Source organism: Neovison vison, chromosome X (genome assembly GCF_020171115.1).
Source record: "Neovison vison isolate M4711 chromosome X, ASM_NN_V1, whole genome shotgun sequence".
NCBI lineage: Eukaryota > Metazoa > Chordata > Mammalia > Carnivora > Mustelidae > Neogale > Neogale vison.
This window is the reverse complement of record NC_058105.1, coordinates 12,742,759-12,763,160: the sequence shown is the minus strand read 5'-3', so window position 1 is coordinate 12,763,160 and position 20,402 is coordinate 12,742,759. Positions and strand designations below refer to the sequence as shown.

General features: G+C 40.8%; 1 protein-coding gene across 4 annotated transcripts in view; it reads right to left on the bottom strand.

Annotated features, from left to right (window-relative positions):
* Positions 1 to 20,402, bottom strand: part of MCF2 (MCF.2 cell line derived transforming sequence) — a 76,926-nt gene that overhangs the window by 55,869 nt on the left and 655 nt on the right. For 3 of the 4 annotated variants that reach the window (XM_044235352.1, XM_044235353.1, XM_044235354.1), the window contains exon 1: positions 6,610 to 6,964. In XM_044235352.1, the coding sequence (XP_044091287.1) occupies positions 6,610 to 6,660 (51 nt within the window). In that variant the 5' untranslated portion in view covers positions 6,661 to 6,964. Of the gene's footprint in view, positions 1 to 6,609; positions 6,965 to 9,986; positions 10,078 to 11,634; positions 11,750 to 20,402 lie in introns of those variants that run through there. The other variant, XM_044235355.1, reaches the window with a different exon arrangement.

Below are 20,402 nucleotides of genomic sequence, written 5' to 3'. Positions count from 1 at the left end.
CCGAAGGCAGAGGCTTTAACCCACTGAGCCATCCAGGTGCCCCAAAGCCTTTGCTTCTTCTTCAAATAGATACATTCCCAGAATCATTATTCTACTTACCAGGCTTGACCCAGCCTGCCTTTTTACTTTTTTTCCCCTTAAATGAAATTGAAAGCACCCTACCCTTGCCAGCACTTCAAGCAAAATCTGCTTTATTCTGTCCTGGACTCTAGGTGGACCTGGTCTCATCATCCTTGTCTCTCTGACTTTTTCCTTAATGTCATACTCTCTGGTCTCACATAGGAAATCTCTAGATGCAAGGCCCTCGGGCGAAGTGAATGAAAGCCTGGAATACTGGCCCACCTCCCAAGCCTTCAGGGGCTGCAGAGTGAAAGTCAGGATGAGGACACTGTTAGAAACCCAGAAGGCCACGTGGCAGCTCTCTGGCTGAGGTAAGGCCCCGGTGTTCGGCCTGCCATTCCTCGGAGAGCAAGGCTGTCCCGCAGCTAGGTCCAAGGACAACGATTTACACAGGAGGGAACAAAGCTGAGAGGAGAGAAGATTAAAACCAGTGCCCGCAGAATCCATAGGAAAATAAGTACAGGCAGGGTTTGGGGATATCCGTCTGCTGATAAATCAGGGATTTTATGTTAGCTAGTTTTTTTTTATATTCCATTTTATTTATTGTTTATAAGTTTTATTTATTCATCTATTTTTAAGTCATCTCTTACACCCAACGTGGGACTCAAACTCACGACCCTGATATCAAGAGTAACACACTCTTCTGACTGAGCCAGACACACACCCCTGTTAGCTATTTATTAAATCAGTTATTGCCTATAGGGCGCCTGGGTGGCTCAGTTAAGCGTCTGCCTTCAGCTCAGGTCATGATCTCAGGGTCCTGGGATCGAGCCCAGGCTTGATCACTTCAGGCTCCACGCTCAACAGGGAATCTGTTCTCCCTCTCCCTTGGTGCTCTCTCTCTGTCGCCCTCAAATCAATAAATAAAATCTAAAAGAAAATCAGTTACTCCCTGTATTTGAAAAAGTGGTTTATCCCAAACACGGACACCTGTAAAAAAAAAAAAAATCCTCTAAAGATAATTCTACATTCTAATTAAATCATTCTTAAGTAAAACTTCATGATTATTTTATCATACATTCTCCTTCCTTAATTCATTCAAAATGCTTAGTGATTTGCTCATCACAAAAAGCCCACAAAATTAGCATTTTTAAAGAAAATGCATTATCAAGGATGAAAACTTCAGCTAGTGCTTGTATAATTACATTTACAATGTTTTTCATTATACGGTAATTTTAGAATCTTTATTTTGCTACCATGTGGATCCTCCTAGAACACATGGGCTTTGTTAAACTAATAGCTACTCTCAAATTTAATAGCCATTTGGAGCATTAAATACCTTGTAGGCCAGAGCTTTATAACCACCAAACAGCTGGGTGGCCCTCAAACAATCCCATCTGATTGGTCAGTTATGTTTTATTAGAAAATGAAATCCTACAGTTCAGACCCTGTATATGGTTTCCATCCCTCACGCCCATCAGATCCCACATGCAAACCAGACGTACTGGATTTTTCGATCCCCGTTCCCGTTTACTTATCCTGAACCTAAACAGGTGCTTGTAGTTAGAGCAAATCCATAACCTCACATGAACGACTACTTTCCTTAGCTTTCTTTAGCAAAAAAAAAAAGTAAGTGTGTGTGCGTGTGTGTGTGTATACATACAGCACACGGAATACAGAAAATGATCCTATGTGGGGTTATATGGTGACAGATGGGAGCTATGCTTGTGGGAAGCACAGCATAGCCCAAAGAAGTGTCCAATCGCTATGCTGTGCATCTGAAACTAACATAATACTGTGTGTCAACTAGACTCAAATACAAAATTTTGTAAAGTTGTTTTTTTAAGGGACGCCTGGGTGGCTCAGTCAGTGAAGTGTTTGCCTTCGGCTCAGGTCTCGATCCCAGATCGAGCCCCACATCCGAGCCCCACATCCGAGCTCCCTGCTCAGCAAGAAAACCTGCTTCTCCCTCTGCCTGCTGCGCTCCCTACTTGTGCTCTCTGACAAATAAGTAAAATATTTTTTAAAAAAGTTGTGGTTTTTATGATTCTATTTTTAAATAATCTCTATATCCACCATGGCGTCCAGACTCACAACTCTGAGATCGAGAGTCCGATGTTCTTCCAACTGAGCCAGCCAGGTGCCCCAAATACAGAATTTTTCAAATACACACATTCATTTATACTCAGGACCTCTCAAGGCCTTGTGGTAGGGGAGAGAAGACTGGCTGGGTAACCATGGGTGAGAATATAGCTTTCTACTGAAAGCACTATTATAAGAATTATGATCATCATGAGTATTATTACGACATTGCGCTAAGTACTTTCCATACATTAGGTTCTATTTTTATCCTCGTTTCACAACTGGAGAAATTGACTGTGGTAGGCAAGATAATGAGTCCCCAAAGATGTCCACATCTTAATCCCTGAAAATTATAAATATGTTACTTTATAAGGCAAAAGGGACTTTGTAAAGATGATTAAGTTAAGGATCTTGAGATGGGGAGATAATTCTGGATTACTGGTGTGGAACAATGTAATCACGAGGATCCTTATTAAACAGAGAGGGAGGCAGGAGAGTCAGAGGAGTTGTGACACTAGAAGCAGAGGTCAGTGATACAAGGTCATGAGCCAAGGAATATGGGCAGCCTCTAGAACCTGGAAAAGTCAAGAAAATGGATTCTCCTCTAGAGCTTCCAGAAGGAACACTGCCCTGCTAATAACACACCTTTCTTCTAGCCCAGTGAGACTTATTTTGGAATTCTGATCCCAGAACTGTTAATAGAACACATCTGTGTTGTTTTGAGTTTGTGGTTTGTAGTTGTTACAGCAGCTGTTGGGCGCTAATACACTGAGAACTTCTAGTTTGGAAGTAGCAGAATGAAGAACCCAGGTTCTCCTGACTGCAGAGCCAGACTCTTAAACAGGCTATGGCTGGAAAACAAAAAGAACATGCATTTTTTTCATTTTAGCTCTCCTTCCTCTGGAGAAACTCCTAATGGATAGAAAAGGGAGCAACAGGAAGAATTTGGAGAAGCATGGCAAAGATTGTACAAGGATCAGTTTCAAGGTTGAGAGTCTAAACCTGAAACCTACAGCAAAGGTGACAAACCTGAATGCCTACCATGTGTTAGGGGGACAATGTAAACATTGAAGTAGGCAGGTTTAATTGAAAGACAGCTTGAATGAGGAAGCAAATGACAACTCACACTCTCCCTAGATGATGAGGAGTAATAGGAAATGGTGGGGATTCTGGTGAACTGGAAAGCATCGGGTGCTGGGAGAGGGATGGCACTCACTAGTCAGTTTCAGCTGAATGTAAGACAGAAAGGTGGGCTTTGCCAAGTCACTGATTTCTCAGAAGAAGCCAGAAATCCAGATTTGCGTGAAACTTGAGGATTTTTAAAGATGGGAAACAAGTTCAAAGTTTGCTGAAACAAACCAGACACATCTTTGTGTTTCGACACATCTGTCTAAACAAAACACATCTTTGGACTACCAATTTGCATAATGTTTTATGTATCTGAATGCGGGCCAGTATCCATACTATATAGTCTTCTGTGATCGCTGGCTAGGAGAATCTTGAGGGGACAGATCGCTGGAGAAATTTTAACCCGAACGGCCATAGGGACTTAAGATCAGGTTGCATGTATTCGAGTGTGAACATACACATAGGTATAGAAAGTCCTTTTTTTCTATATGCAGATATTTGTCTAAAGGTTTCAAGAAAATCCACTTTAAAACTAGCATTTAAATGAACCACGGGCTACCTATCATAAGGCGTTTCCAATGTACCTATACAACAGTGAAGATCACTCAAGACCACCGAGCTTTCCCATTTCTGTTTGGGGATACTATATTTCTAAATTCTTTGCTGTGCTGCTTTAAGAATCTCTAATCTGTATGGTTATATAAACATGAAAAAGCACAATTTCTATTTTTTCCACAATCAAACCCTACATTTTACAACTATAAATCATTTTTGAGAACCTGTCGAAAAAGCAAGGGGATGTAGGCAAAGGTCAGCCTTATTTTGTTTGTATTTTTATAAAAAGGAAAAGAAAGATGGCATAAGAGAGGAAACAGCATTGCTTTTAAAAAGCTTCTTGCAGGCTTTTTTTTTTTTTTTTTGGAGTGTCAACATGTGACTGCTTAAAGGCACCTCAGTAAGATGAACACGCTGCCCACCTTCAACAGGGCTTGGAGCCATTTCTCTAGTCACTGCACAGGGCCACTCCCCAGCCCCTCCCCAGCCCGCCCCAGCCCTCCCCAGCCATCCCCCTGCCTGCCCCAGCCCTCTGCAACAGCTCTTACTGGTTCTTCAAGTTGATGGGCACAGAATTAACCAGCTCTTTCCTTTCCCACCTAGAGATGATTTACTCCCTTCTCAAGCCTACCCTCAAATTCTCTAGTTACATGGCCCTTACAGCAGTCAGAACGCCAGTAACAACAAAAGGCATAAACCTGATGCATCGTTTCAGTACAAGAGTCTGGAAATTAACCTAATTTAAATCTTTTGTGCGGCATCTAAGAGAGGCGATTCATACACCTTATACGCACTTGTCAGTTACTCTAGGTATTTCTTTGAAAATGTTTTCTACATTTTCTACCTAAGGGCAGAACAGTCCTGGGAGATATTCCTTCCTTGAGGTTTTGCCCTTCTTGTCTGTTCTCTTCCCCTCCCTCTCAATGGCCACAGTCATCGTGATTTCCACTGAGTGACCCGTTTAATCCTCTCTTTGGACTTTAGATCCACTGTCCCATCCTTTCAGGTGAAACCTATCATAGCCTCCAAAATCAGCCCAACTCCAGAGATCCCACAAGGTCAAACCATGGTATCATCAGCAAGTTTCAAATTTTTCACTCTGGTCACGCCCACACATGTAAACAGAGCCAATGTATCTTCCACTATAGTTCTAGGTCTTGAACTTAATCCAATAAATTTCATTTCAAGATATGTATTCCTAGGGGCCACTTAAAGTAATTCATTGCAGAGAAAAATGGAGGACAGAAACAAAGTAAAAGAAACATGCTCTTGCTTGAGGTCCAAACAAATGTCACCTGCGTAATAGTCCAGTATGAACACATCCTACCTTCTCTAACTAGACTCAGAGCCTTTTCACCTCAGTAGCCATGCATGGTTTCCTTGGTAACCTGTATCTTGTGTAGCACAGCAGCAGACTAGATAGGTTTATTCAGTTAGAACTCGTGTGCTGTATTTACGTGTGTGCATATTAACATGTGCATACAGACAGAACTAAGTTTGGCACTGAGAAAACATCTATGTATATAAAGGAATTAGGAACTTCCAGAAAGTTTAAGTCAGTTTCTTTTGATAACAAAAGTACCAATGTCAGTTGCACCCAATACCACTAAGCACATACACAGGCATTTCCTGCGCACTAGAAATTGTCTGTCTAAAGTCTGAAACTATTTACTCCCAAGTACAAAATCATGCATAGAGCTGAAGATACAATTTTGTCAAGAGAAAAAGATTCACATCTTCAACTGCAATTTTAAAAATATCATTCTGTCCTAAAAGCTTTTTAATCATTCACTTACCCAGTGATATTAACTCTCATCCAGCAAAAATAAAACTCATACTGGTTTAGTTCCCTTATCTTACTTTTGATTCCAAATGTCATTTTTTTTCCTAAGGCTGATTTTTACTTTGTTTTTGTGTGTTGCTTCGGTTTTTTTTAAATGATCAAGTGTTATATTTTAAATGGTAACATCAATAATGTTAAGTTTTCAAAGAAAAAGAGTGGCATTTAAAAGATGACCAGTTATTAAATTAGCCAATGTTCTTTCACATTTCCCAAAAATACATCTAAATATCACTTTAGAAATTTGCTGGGAATTTAGCATACAGGTGAACCAACGAAGGGAAAAAAAATAATTACAAAAGTGTTTGAAACCTATCTGAAAGAAGAGGTTTCTAAATCCTAATCTACAACGAAAAGCAAGTCACTTTTTTTCCCTTAAAAAAAAGTTGTCAACAGGCTAGAATCCTGCATCTTTAAAGTTGGAATCTGGAGAACAGATGAAATCTGAAATATCTCAAATCATTAGACTTAAAATTTTTCACTTGAACGGTAAGTAATACCCAGGAAGGGCTGCCTTTTCAGATGCTGATGAAGTCGGCTCCAGACCTGTCCACGGAAAACATCCTCGCCTTGACCACAGTGAAAGAGAGATGAATCCTTTTGTTAGCTATTATTTTAACTAGTGATTTAAAGCTAGTCTGCCCAACGATTCAAAACTGTTCATATGGTCTGACACAAATAACCTCACTAATGAGGCTTCTTCATCAACTGAATCACATTCAGATTTCTGAAATCACGTTCAACCTCCTGGACTCCTGTACATTTCCCTGTCAATATCGCAGTAATCACATCAAGGCAATTCATGCAAATACACATCTCCATTCTCTCCATCTGTCCTTAAAAGCCCCATTCAGCCTCAGTCTGTGCTATAGCACCATGCCGCAGCATCCCTGCACTTGAACTTGGGAATACAGGCTTTCCAGGACTGCAGGCAGAGCCCTTACCGCATTCCTTCTGAACCTCATCTTGCCTCTCGGGGGAGTTGCTTCTGCCATCTCGCCTATACACAAGAACACTCTTCTTTTCCAATTGTCAATGCAACATTGATGAAATATGAGCTGCTTCTGGGGTAGTGTTTAAAAGCGGCAGCCAAAAATCTCTGTCACACAAAGCTACCGTGGCTGCTTCCATTACCGCGGTGGCGGTGGCGGCTCGCAGAAACCCCACTACCCCTGATTAGTCAGCTGACAGAGCCTTCCCGGCTGCTCATTGTAATTCACAGGGGACACATTCCCCCAATTACTTAGCCAGATTGAGCCTCATGGATTAGCTCGGGAAGATCAGGCATGTCCTAAGAGTGGAGGAAGGAAAAAAAAAAAAACCACACTCTCCTCCTAGGGGCTTGCTGGGACTGGCTTTCTCCTCTGCGCAGTTTGCTTTTTAAGGTGGAATGCTAAGAATCTTTGTGAAGGTAGTATTAACTGATATCTTTATTCCCGTCCTACACTACCCGGCCCTATAACTTAAAATACACTTCAGGATTTGGGGTTTTTTAATATTATTATTAAATTCTATTCTGAGTTTAAGCCTTGTGAAAAGTCAACAGTTTATGAAATTTTGATAATAATCCAGAAAGAACACACCAACTTTTGCCTGGGGTACCTGGGTGGCTCAGTCTGTTGAGTCTCTTGGTTTCAGCTCAGGTTATGATCTCAGGGTCCAGGGTCCTGGGATTGAGCCCCATTTGGGCTCAGGCTCAACACAGAGTCTGCTTCATCTGAAGATTTTGCTCTTTCTCTCCCTCTCCCCCTCCCCCTGCTCATGCTTGCTCCCTCTCTCTCAAATAAACAAAAGCTCTTTTTAAAAAATTATTATTTATTTATTTAAGAGAGAGAGAGGGAGACCATGAGAGAGGGGACACAAGCAGGGAGAAGGGCAGAAGGGGAAGCAGGCTCCCCGCCAAGCGGGGAGCCCGATGTGGACTCAATCCCAGGACCCTGGGATCATGACCTGAGCCAAAGGCAGACGCTTAACGACTGAGCCCCCAGGCAATAAAAGCTCTGTTTAAACAATTTTGTTTCCAATCAGTAATTATGAAGTATACCCTAACTGCACAGTTTATTTTGGAATTTACAAATTAAGATCTTTAAATTGAGTTGCATAATTATTTCAAAGATACTTGTTCAAAGTAATATGCCGAAGACAGTTACAGCTATCTATACAGGGACAATCTGGACCAGAAATCCTTTCTGAATGCAACTCTTGCTCTTGAAATTAGCTTGCATTCAGTATTTATCTTTAATGCAAACTGTGCCCACTGGCTAGTTATGGTAGAGATGTAATTAATGTGTTTTTGAGTATGGGCATAGAAACTATACCACGAATAGAAACATTTAACCTGTTAAAAGGAAACCGCGCTTAATTGACGTGTCCCCCTCACCGGTGCCCCCATCTTGCCTCGCACCTGCAGTCTGGCAGTTAAGAGAATGAAGGGACCCTGAGTGCCAAGCTCTGGGCTGAATATGGTCCATACTTCTCCATGGAAAGACCATCCCTAGGGAAACAGAAAGGGGACCTTCACCTCCCAAGAAACAAATCACTATTACTCTGTTGTCCCTCAACTAACAGGATCAAGACCAAATCTTATCTTTCTCTTTTAGAAGAAAAACAAGACTGTTCCAAGTGGCCGATTTGATTAACAGAAATAAAACCTTAACAAGAAATGAATGCCATGTGCCCAATGGTCACTCAATGAAAATTAATTTAATCAAGCAGAGAGTTTGGGCCAAAAGAAAAAAGCTGGGCTGTGTAATAAAAAAAATGTTTTATTATAACAAGTGTTTTATTTAGTATAAAAGAATCATGAACCGAAATCTCAACAAGCCCAAGGATGGATGTTAAAAGGCCAGAGCGAGGTAAATAAATAGCTTTTCCTTAACTTTGCCCCATTCACACAGCTCAACAGTATACGCTTGGCAGACGCACTCTCTCCAAAGGAATTTTACCTTTTTCTAAAAAAACACTGAATGTATTTGTTTACCCACAAGTCATCTGGAAAAGAATCGAAAGCAACAGGTGGAAAGAGCACCAAATGAAGTTCGTGAAAATTCAGTTCTTGCTTCGCCTCGTTTTGCTCTATCATCACCAAACCCTCCCCTAAGTAGTTCCCTCATCTACAGGACAGTTACAATACCAATGTGAAAGGCAACGATATGTTACAGGAAGTCAAGGGATTGCTATTTTATTTTAGTAACCTGTGTGCATTTCCTGTTAACTCTTCTCCCCAATGCTTACCGTTACACGCTTCTGCTAAAGAAACAAATGAAAAAACCACTTGGATTTGCTCAAGATGAAGAATAATTTGGGCTGGGTATGAAAAGTAATGATCACATCCGTCGTACCATGTGAGCGTATTTCTTATGCTCAGCAGCTAGGTTAGTGGAGCAAATAGAACACTAGCAAAAAGATTTTTGTCTTGCTTTCACAACCAAATCAACTGCCTCGGGAGAGAGTGGCCTCCCATGTCAGTCAAGGAGACAGAATTTCTGATGATTGATGATCTTGGGTTCTCAAAGGAAAAAAATATATTGATTCCCAGCTATTCTGGTCTGATGGAGGAAGTCAGCCATATGACTGTATGGGAAGTATGGGAAGCCATACTTCCCGCCTTCCCACCAGCTCAGTCATCTACGGGTTCCTCACCTCCCTCTTCTATGAACAGTGTCAGACAATGCCCCCATAACCCAGCTGAGCCGGACACCGTGAAAGATTATCTTGGCTGTGGGCAGGATTGCAGCTCTTGTATTTTCCTCTTAGGGACACTGTTTTCTCTGTCTGGGTCTTGGGAAGCTGGGGGCTAGATTCCGAAAGGGAGCTAAGTCATATTATAGTTGAGTCACTTCCCGACTCTATCCCAGGGAGGGAAACGGTGAGAAAGACACACATCAAAATGTTCAAAGGTGTTTATTTGTGGATGGATGAATTATGACTACTACTTTAAACTTTCTTCTTTATGCTTTTCCATATACAGTGAGTATACAACAGAGCTATTTCCGTTAAAAAAAAAAAAAACCTCCCATAAAAACTCACCTTGCTCTGAAAGGCACAGAGAGCCGTGGGTCTCTTCTCACTCATAACTTGAACCACTAACTCTACTTATTCTCTCCCATTAGGTTTTATTTTGGATGAGCTGTTTAGCTTAATGCCCGCTACCAACCCTTCTTCGGACTTTCCCATCTCACCATCCCATCTTTTTTTATTGTTTCATTGTGTACTTTTATTGTCCTCATTGCCTAATACCAAAATATTCTGTACTCCCACAAACAGAAAGCATTGTGTAAAACAAAAATAAAAAGCTGCTGAAGAGTGCATTGGTACTTACTGAGATTTTCTGGAGAGAAATTTTGAGGGAAGACCATGTATCCAGTCTTCGATCAAGTATAATGGTAAACCGAGAGTCAGATCCATTTTGCCTGCAAGATAAGAGGAAATAATGGTCTTAGTAACTACCCAAATTTGCTAGGTTGTGCCCTTAATTCTGACTGTTTCATTACATTTGATGTCTTTTTTTTTTAAAGATTTTATTTATTTGACAGAGAGAGAGAGATCACAAGTAGGCAGAGAGGCAGGCAGAGCGGGAAGGGGAAGCAGACTCCCCGCTGAGCAGAGAGCCCGATGCAGGGCTCCATCCAGTGACACTGAGGTCATGACATGAGCCAAAGGCAGAGGCTTAACCTACTGAGCCACCCAGGCGCCCCTACATCTGATGTCTTAACTAAAGATAAATTTGGATTGGGAAAGCTATCAAAAAGTGCTATGCTGGAAAACCAATTTAATTCCATGTTCTACTACTCAATATTTAAAATTTCTTTTTTGGAACTAATATCATTCTTTTAAATAGTCAAGTGATAGCATAATGCAGCTAGGTCACTAAAATGAATGTGACATCCTGCAATCTTGGGTAGGAGAAAACCTTACAGACAGTTGCCCTTTAACACATCAGATTTACCTTTCCGTGGCAACCCATCACGAGCCAATGATCCACCCATCCATTCATTCACTCAGAAAAACACCATTAAATATAGGTTTCTATCTCGTCTGCTCCTTGAGAAGACAGTTTAATGAATAATAAAGCTTTTATTTGCCCTAAGAAGATCTAAAAGACTTCCAAGCTTTAAGGGATGCACTACAAATTCAGTTTCTGTGATAGGACTTCTGTTCACACAACTCCATATTTTTACCGTTGTGGATTTGTGGCCTCTCAGTCTTCAGGGTTAATAAGTAGAAAATGTTTCCTTTAAAAACTTTTGTATCCAACCTATAAGCACCTGGGTGGCTCAGTCAGTTAAGCGTCTGCCTTTGGCTCAGGTCATGGTCTCCCGGTCCTGGGACAGAGCCTCAGGAGCCCGCTTCTCCCTCTGCCTCTGCCCTTCCCCTCTGCTCATGTTCTCTCTCCCTCCCTTTCTCTCTCTCTCTTTCTCTGTGTGTGTGTGTGTCCCTCAAATAAATAAATCTTTTTTAAAAATTAAATAAAAATTTTGTTTCAACCTAAATAAAATCTTCAAGGAAGCTTTTGAAACTTACCTTTAAAAGCATTCTAGCCTCAGATGACTTCTAATAACAAAAAGATCCTCCTAATAAATTCCAATATCACTTTTGAGTCTACTTAACATTTGATATTCATATTTTACCCATGGAAGAAGAGCTACCCTCACTCTGGGCTAGTATGATTTCCTTTAGGCAAACCAAAGGCTTGAAGTATGATCATCATTTTCAACCTATGTTTTTCTTCATGAAGACAAATATCTCCAGACTCTCAATTTTGTTTTCACAGATCCTCAGTATAATTTTTATAGCAATTTAGGTAGCTGTTGGTTTCCCCTTCTAAGTTTTATTTCTTATCTGCTCTGACAGTGAGTCTTGTAATCATAATAATAATAACAGTCACATTAAAAAGCTCTTTTCCTGTTATTATATTCAAATGGGTCTCTAACACACCAAACTGAAAGAAATGTAATGAAATACTATACCTGGCAAGAGATGTCAAGTAAGTCAGCACTTTTGCTATCACTTCTTCTGGTATACATCTGAAATTACAATTTTCTGGGAAAGTAATGATCCAATCATTTTCCTTTCCCCGGCCACCTAAAACCATTTAAAAAAAAAAATCAAACAAATTAACAATTCATGTAACAGCAATGCAAGTAAGAGGATTTGAGAGGACAGTTTAGGGGCAATGTAACTTTATAAGGATAATGGTCTCCACATAAATCAAAATGGCACCATGCCCTTAAGTTTAAAAAAAAGGAAAAAAAAGTAGCCAAGGGGCGCCTAGGGGCTTCAGTCAGTAAAGTGTCTGACTCTTGACCTCAAGGTCTTGAGTTCAAGCCCCACACAGTAAGGCATGGAGCTTACTTAAAAAAAAGAAGAAAGTAGTCGAGTAGTGTCTGAATGAAAACAGAATTTAAGAAAGAGAAAAAAGAGAGAGAGGGAGAAAAGGCAAACTGAGTGATTATACTCAGAAGAAATTTTCATGGAATTCATATAATTAAAAACACAGCTGACCCTTCATGCTGGACAACCAAGGGTACGGGGAAATAATGGTTTCTACACCAATGCTATGGTCCTCAGTTCAAACTGGGCAACTTGATATAACCAACCATTTTCATCTATGATCAGCCTGAGGGAATACGGATATAAACTACAGGAAATAAGTGCTGTTCTAATGAATTTGTAGAAGAAACAACATAAGCTTTAACAGCAACAACAGTATAGGACTCTTACTAATGCAAAGAAACAAGACCATGAATTCTCTGTGGGTTAAAATTCAATGTGCAGACAATCACGTCAAAAAATGGGCAGAAGACATTACAGACAAAAGGTTGAAATCCAGGATCTATAAAGAACTCCTCAAACTCAACACACACAAAGCAGATAATCATATCAAAAAATGGGCAGAAGATATGAACAGACACTTCTCCAATGAAGACATACAAATGGCTATCAGACACATGAAAAAATGTTCATCACCACTAGCCATCAGGGAGATTCAAATTAAAACCACATTGAGTTACCACCTCACACCAGTTAGAATGGCCAAAATTAGCAAGACAGCAAACAACAAGTGTTGGAGAGGATGTGGAGAAAGGGGAACCCTCTTACACTGTTGGTGGGAATGCAAGTTGGTGCAGCCACCTTGGAGAACAGTGTGGAGATTCCTCAAGAAATTAAAAACAGAGCTTCCCTATGACCCTGCAATTGCACTACTGGGTATTAACCCCAAAAGATACAGATGTAGTGAAAAGAAGAGCCATCTGTACCCCAATGTTTATAGCAGCAATAGCCATGGTCCCAAACTGTGTAAAGAACCAAGATGCCCTTCAACGGATGAATGGATAAAGATGATGTGGTCCATATACACTATGGAGTTTTATGCCTCCAGCAGAAAGGATGAATACCCAACTTTTCTATCAGCATGGATGGGACTGGAAGAGGTAATGCTGAGTGAAATAAGTCAAGCAGAGAGAGTCAATTATCATACGGTTTCGCTTATTTGTGGAGCATAAGGAATAACACGAAGGACATGGGGAGATGGAGAGGAAAAGGGAGTTGGGGGGAAATGGAGGGGGAGATGAACCATGAGAGACTGTGGACTCTGAGAAACAAACTGAGGTTTTGGAGGGGCGGGAGTGGGAGGTTGAGTGAGCCTGGTGGTGGGTATTGTGGAGGGCACGTATTGCATGGAGCACTGAGTGTGGTGCATAAACAATGGATTCTGGAACACTGAAAAGAAATGTAAAAAATAAATAAAACATTTTTTAAAATTCAGTCTGTACCTACTCGAGAGCCCTCTACAAAGCATGGAGGATAAGGAACGAGAAAAACATGCAGCCAAGAATACTATATCCAGCTAGGCTATCATTGAAAATAGAAGGAGAGATTAAAAGCTTCCAGGACAAACAAAAACTGAAAGAATTTGCAAACACCAAACCAGCTCTACAGGAAATACTGAAAGGGGTCCTCTAAGCAAAGAGAGAGCCTACAAGTGGTAGATCAGAAAGGAACAGAGACAATATACAGTAACAGTCACCTTACAGGCAATACAATGGCACTAAAATCATATCTCTCAATAGTTACCCTGAATGTTAATGGGCTAAATGCCCCAATCAAAAGACACAGGGTATCAGAATGGATAAAAAAACAAAACCCATCTATATGTTGCCTCCAAGAAACTCATTTTAAACCCGAAGACACCTCCAGACTTAAAGTGAGGGGGTGGAAAAGAATTTACCATGCTAATGGACATCAGAAAAAAGCAGGAGTGGCAATCCTTATATCAGATCAATTAGATTTTAAGCCAAAGACTATAATAAGAGATGAGGAAGGACACTATATCATACTCAAAGGGTCTGTCCAACAAGAAGATCTAACAATTTTAAATATCTATGCCCCCAACGTGGGCGCAGCAAACTATATAAACCAATTAATAACAAAATCAAAGAAACACATCAACAATAATACAATAATAGTAGGGGACTTTAACACTCCCCTCACTGAAATGGACAGATCATCCAAGCAAAAGATCAACAGGGAAATAAAGGCCTTAAATGATACACTGGATGAGATGGACATCACAGATATATTCAGAACATTTCATCCCAAAGCAACAGAATACACATTCTTCTCTAGTGCACATGGAACATTCTCCAGAATAGATCACATCCTCGGTCCTAAATCAGGACTCAACCAGTATCAAAAGATTGGGATCATTCCCTGCATATTTTCAGACCACAATGCTCTGAAGCTAGAACTCAACCACAAGAGGAAGTTTGGAGGATAAGGAACATTGAGAGTGAAAGCCTAAGTACAGGGATGAGCCTTACATGCGTTCAAGGTCCCACCCTACAGCTGGTCCAACAACTGGGCAGAGTAGACACTCAGTAAATATTTAGTGCTAAATGGAAATAGAAGGATCATTTAATGAGGAAAGTTACAGGGTGGTCTTTGAATTTAGCTTGGCACTAGAAATTCTGTGGTCCATATATACACTGGAGTATTACTCAACCATCAGAAAGGATGAATACCCAGCTTTTGCATCAGCATGGATTGGACCAGAGATTATGCTGAGCAAACTAAGTCACACAGAGAAAGTCAGTTATCATACGGTTTCACTTACTTGTGGAACATAAGGAATAGCATGGAGGACGTTAGAAAGAAATGATAAGCGAATTGGAAATCAGAGGGGGAGAGGAGAGAGACTGTGGACTCTGAGAAACAAACTGAGGGTTTCAGTGGGGAGGGGTGGGAGGTTGGGTGAGCCTGGTGGTGGGTATCAAGGAGGGCACGGATTGCATGGAGCACTGGGTGTGCTGCATAAACAATGAATCTTGGAACACTGCATCAAAAGCTAATGATGTATTTTATGTGACTAACATAACACGATAAAATAAATAAATAAAGATGTAAGGTTATAAAAAATTCAATGTGCAATAAAAATATGTAAATGGCAGGGCACCTGGCTGGATCAGTTGGAAGAGCATGAGACTCTTTTTTTTTTTTTCAAAGATTTTATTTATTTATTTATTTGACCAAGAGAGAGATCACAAGTAGGCAGAAGCAGACTCCCTGCTGAGCAGAGAGCCCGACGCAGGACTCGATCCCAGGATCCTGAGACCATGATCTGAACTGAAGGCAGAGGCTTAACCCACTGAGCCACCCAGGCGCCCCAAGCGTGATTCTTGATCTTAGGATTGTGAATTCAAGCCCCACGTTGGGTGTAGAGATTACTAAAAAAAAATTTTAAACTTCAAAAAATAAGACAATGCAAAGGAGATAAAGTGGACTGATAAAAATACTTAACCCCAAAGAAAGCAAAAATGGAGAGGAACAAAACAAAGAACTAAAGGGGTAAATAGAAAACAAATAGTAAGATGGTAGATTTAAACCCACTCATATGAATAATCACATAAAATGTAAATAATCTTGATATCCCAATTAGTTGGAGATGATCAAATTGAATTAAAAAAACCGAGACCCAACTATATACTGTCTCTAAGAAACACTTTAGTTTTTAATGTAATCTTATTTATTTATTAAGATTTTATTTATTTATTTGACAGAGAGGGAGAGATCACAAGTAGGCAGAGAGGCAGGCGGGGGGGGAAGCTGGCTCCCTACTGAGCAGAGAGCCCAATGCGGGGCTCGATCCCAGGACTCTGGGATCATGACCTGAGCCAAAGGCAGAGGCTTAACCCAGTAAGCAGCCCAGGCGCCCCTTATTTTTATTTTTTTAAGTAAGTTCTACACTCTATATGGGACTTCAACTCGGAAGCCCAAAATCAAGAGTTGCATGCTCTACCAACTGAGCCAGCCAGCCACCCAGAAACACAATTTAAATAGGAAGCACAAATGCATTAAAAGGAAAAGGACAGAAAAAGATGATATACCATGCTAGAATTAGTCAAAAGGAAGTTGTCTAATTTTAGACAAAATAGATTTCAGAGTCCGGAATATTACTACATACTAAGAAAATCATTTGATTATCAAACTGTGGTAAATATACCATCAAACTGTGGTATATTCAAGAGAATATAATAATCCTAAATGCTTATGTACCTGATAGCAGCTTTAAAATACATGAAACAAAAAATGGTAGAAGTGCAAGGAGAAACAGTCAAATCCACAACTTCAGTCAAAAATTTTCACTGGGGCGCCTGGGTGGCACAGTCAGTTAAGCATTTGACTCTTGGTTTTGGCTCAGGTCACAATCTCAGGGTCCTGGGATCTAGACTTAAGTCAGGCTCTGAGCTCAGTGAAAACTCTGCTTGAGATTCTCACGCTCTCTCTCTCTCTCTCTCTGCCCCTCCCCCCACTCATGTACATGCTCTCTCTCTCGCTCTAAAATAAATAAATCTGGGGCACCTGTGTGGCTCAGTCAGTTAAGGAGCTGCCTTCAGCTCAGGTCATGATGCCAGGGTCCTGGGATTGAGCCCCGCATCGGGCTCCCTGATCAGTGGAGAGCCTGTTTCTCCCTCTCCCTCTGCCTACTGCTCCCCTACTTGTGCTCTCTCTCTCTGTGTCAAATAGATAAATAAATAAAATCTTTAAAAAATAAATAAATAAAAGGGGTACCTAGGTGGTTTAAGCCTCTGCCTTCGGCTCAGGTCATGATCTCAGGGTCCTGGAATCAAGCCCCGTATCGGGCTCTCTGCTCAGCAGGGAGCCTGCTTCCCCCTCTCTCTCTGCCTGCCTCTCTGCCTACTTGTGATCTCTGTCTGTCCAATAAATAAATAAAATCTTTTAAAAATAAATAAATAAAATAAATCTTTTAAAGAAATTTTAATAAAAATTTAAAAATAAAAAATAAATTTTACCACCCCTCTCTCAATAATTGATAGAACAAGTAGGCAGGAAATCTGCAAGGATACAGTACACCTGAGCAACAATCTTAACCAACATGACCTAATCGACATTAACAGAAGATTCCATCCAACAAAAGCAGAATACACATTCTTTCCTGGTACACTTGGAAAAAAAACCAATTCATTCACTGCCTTAATCCTTACCAAGAGAAACGTGATGGAGAGTCCCCATTCCCAATCATCTTCTTGAATCAAACTATTACTTACATCAAATGATAAATCTTCTAAGCTTAGAGAACAGGATGAAGATTATCCTGAACAATGACAGCGTCTACCCAAGAGTTTGAAAGGAACTCGAAGGAGAAACTGTACAACTCTAAACCAAGACATACAGCAAAACATTAAACAAAGGGCCTCTATAGGTAGAATATGGCACAGAACTAGTCATGTGAGTGTTACATAACAAGGGCACCTGGCTAGCTCAGTCAGTAGAGCGTGTGACTCTTAATCTTGAGATCATGAGCTCATTGGGCATAGAGTTTACTTAAGATAAAGACATAAAAAACAAATAAACAATATATAACATAAAACTTAGCATATGTATATTATATTTAATATAACAGACTTTCCCAAGCAAGCTGGTAAGCACTCCAGTTAAAGACAGAACCAACTAGCACTTAGGAAAGCTTTATCTGTCGAAGGAAAGAATGCATATAGGTTCTTATAAGGGTAGATTATCATGGATGAATCTATAAACTGTTATTACCACTGAGTACCTACAAGTGCCCTGCTAGGTAGTAAATGTGTGAGAAAAGAATGAGAGGGGCTTATATTCCAAATGGGAAGGTTTTAATTATTTTTCCACCAGAAACCCTTTCTTCACAAGAACCCGTATGCTGGAGCATTTTGAAAATAATAACCAGAATCCTGAAAATAAATAAATAAATAAATAAATAAATAAAGGGGGGTTGCCTGGGTGGTTCAACCATTAAGCGTCTGCCTTCGGCTCAGGTCATGATCAAGTTCCACATCGAGCTCCCTGCTCGGCAGGAAGGCTGCTTCTCCCTCTCCCATTCTCCCTGCTTGTGTTCCCTCTCTCGCTGTGCCTCTCTCTGTCAAATAAATAAAAATCTTTAAAAAAGAAAAAAAAAAGAAAAGAATTACCAAAAGCAGATAAAGAAACTGTGGCAGAGGTCTGGATGGGGGGACAAGGCTTGAGGGTTGTTTTGTATGGAACACAGGTGGGCATTTGAGGAAATCTCAAGAGTGACAATATGTCACACATTTATAGCACTTATAAGAATAAAACATAAAGCTACATTAATTAAGTCACCACTAATTCACAATTACTGTTAATTATAATCATTAAAGCAGAGGCCAGACTGAAGTGTCCAATTAGGATCATCTATAAAGTAAATGCTTGTTTAGTAAACTGAGCATGCTGATACCACTTTGGGCGCAACAATTAAGCTACATAAAAGGAGTGAGATCTGTTCTTCTCTCAACTCCGAAGAAGCATTCATTTTCCTGCAGACAATGCAAACTCGTAAATTTCTCGTATCTGTTTGGTATAATAATGTTTAACGCTATAGTTCAAATTAATACCTAAAAGTATTAAAGTATTAAAAAGCAATACTTTTTTAAAGTATTAAAAAGCAAAACTTTCCCTAGATTTCTGAATGAGTCCGAAAGAGAAGGAGGGTTTACCAGTTATCTCTCTAAGAATAAGGAATGCTACTGAGCCATCCCTCAGTGGATAAATGTAGTAGATACATGCAATGGAATAGTATTCAGTCTTAAAAAGGGAGGAAATTCTGACATATACTGACCTATATAGCTTGGGTGGACCCTGAGGACATTATCTAAGTGAAATAAGCCAGTTACAAAAAGACTAACCCTGTATGATTATGCTTCATGTAGTACCTAGAATTGTCAAATACCCAGAGGGCCCAAGTAGAATGGTGGATGCCAGGGCTGTGAGGAGAAGGGAATGGGGGGTTACGTTTCAGTGGGTACAGAGTTTCAGTTTTGCAAGAGCAAGAGGTCAGGAGATGGTTGGTGGGGATGGCTGCACAACAGGGTGAATGAACTTGATGTCCCCCAACCGTACATTTTAAAATGGTTAACATGGGCTCTCTTGGGTCCTCGCTGCTAAGATGACCAAGAAAAGGAGGAATGACAGTCGTGCCACAAAGGGCCACAGCCAGGTGCAGTCCATTCATAGCACCAATGGCACCCACTGCGTCCCCAAGGACAAGGCCATCAAGAAGTTCCTTGTTCAAGGGCACCTAGGTGGCTCATGGCTGAGCATCCAACTCTTGGTTTCAGCTTGAGGCATGATCTCAGGCTCCTGGGATGGAGCCCTGCTTCAGGCTCTGTGCTGGGAAGGGAAGGAGTCTGAGCTTTCTCTCCCAACTTGTGTGTGTGTGTGTGTGTGTGTGTACGCACGCACACATACTCTCTCTCAAATAAATAAAATCTTCAAAAAAAAGTTTGTGAGGCACATGGGTGACAGAGTGGGCTAAGCCTCTGCCTTTGGCTCAGGTCATGGTCTCAGGGTCCGTGGATCGAGCCCCACATCGGGCTCTCTGCTGGGCAGGAAGCCTGCTTCCCCTTCTCTCTCTCTGCCTCTCTGCCTACTTGTGATCTGTGTGTGTGTGTGTGTGTGTGTGTGTGTCAAAGAAATAAAATCTTTAAATAATAATACAAATTTTAAAAAGTTTGCTAGGTCCGTGGATCGAGCCCCACATCGGGCTCTCTGCTGGGCAGGAAGCCTGCTTCCCCTTCTCTCTCTCTGCCTCTCTGCCTACTTGTGATCTCTGTGTGTGTGTGTGTGTGTGTGTGTCAAAGAAATAAAATCTTTAAATAATAATACAAATTTTAAAAAGTTTGCTAGGTCCGTGGATCAAGCCCCACATCGGGCTCTCTGCTGGGCAGGAAGCCTGCTTCCCCTTCTCTCTCTCTGCCTCTCTGCCTACTTGTGATCTCTGTGTGTGTGTGTGTGTGTCAAAGAAATAAAATCTTTAAATAATAATAATAATACAAATTTTAAAAAGTTTGCTATTCAGACCACAGTAAAGACTGCCTCCATAAGGGGCATTTCCAAAACCAATGTCTTCCAGGCCTCTGTGCGTCCCAAGCTGTCTGTGAGACGTCACCGCGCGAGCTGCGCCATTCCCAGCAAGCTAGTCCAGAATCTCTCCTGAAGCATGGAAGGACCCAACACGTTCACCCCAATTTAGACCCGTGGGTGCTACCCCCCACCACTTCACAGAAGCCCATGTAAGGAGCCAAGTCCTTAAGCACTGAAGAGAAACTGTTCTCTGGAAAAAAAAATAAAATGGAGCTTATACACTAAAAAAATGGTTAAGATGGTCAATTTTATGAGTATTTTATCTTACACTTTAAAAATTATATACAAATGCACATATACTAGT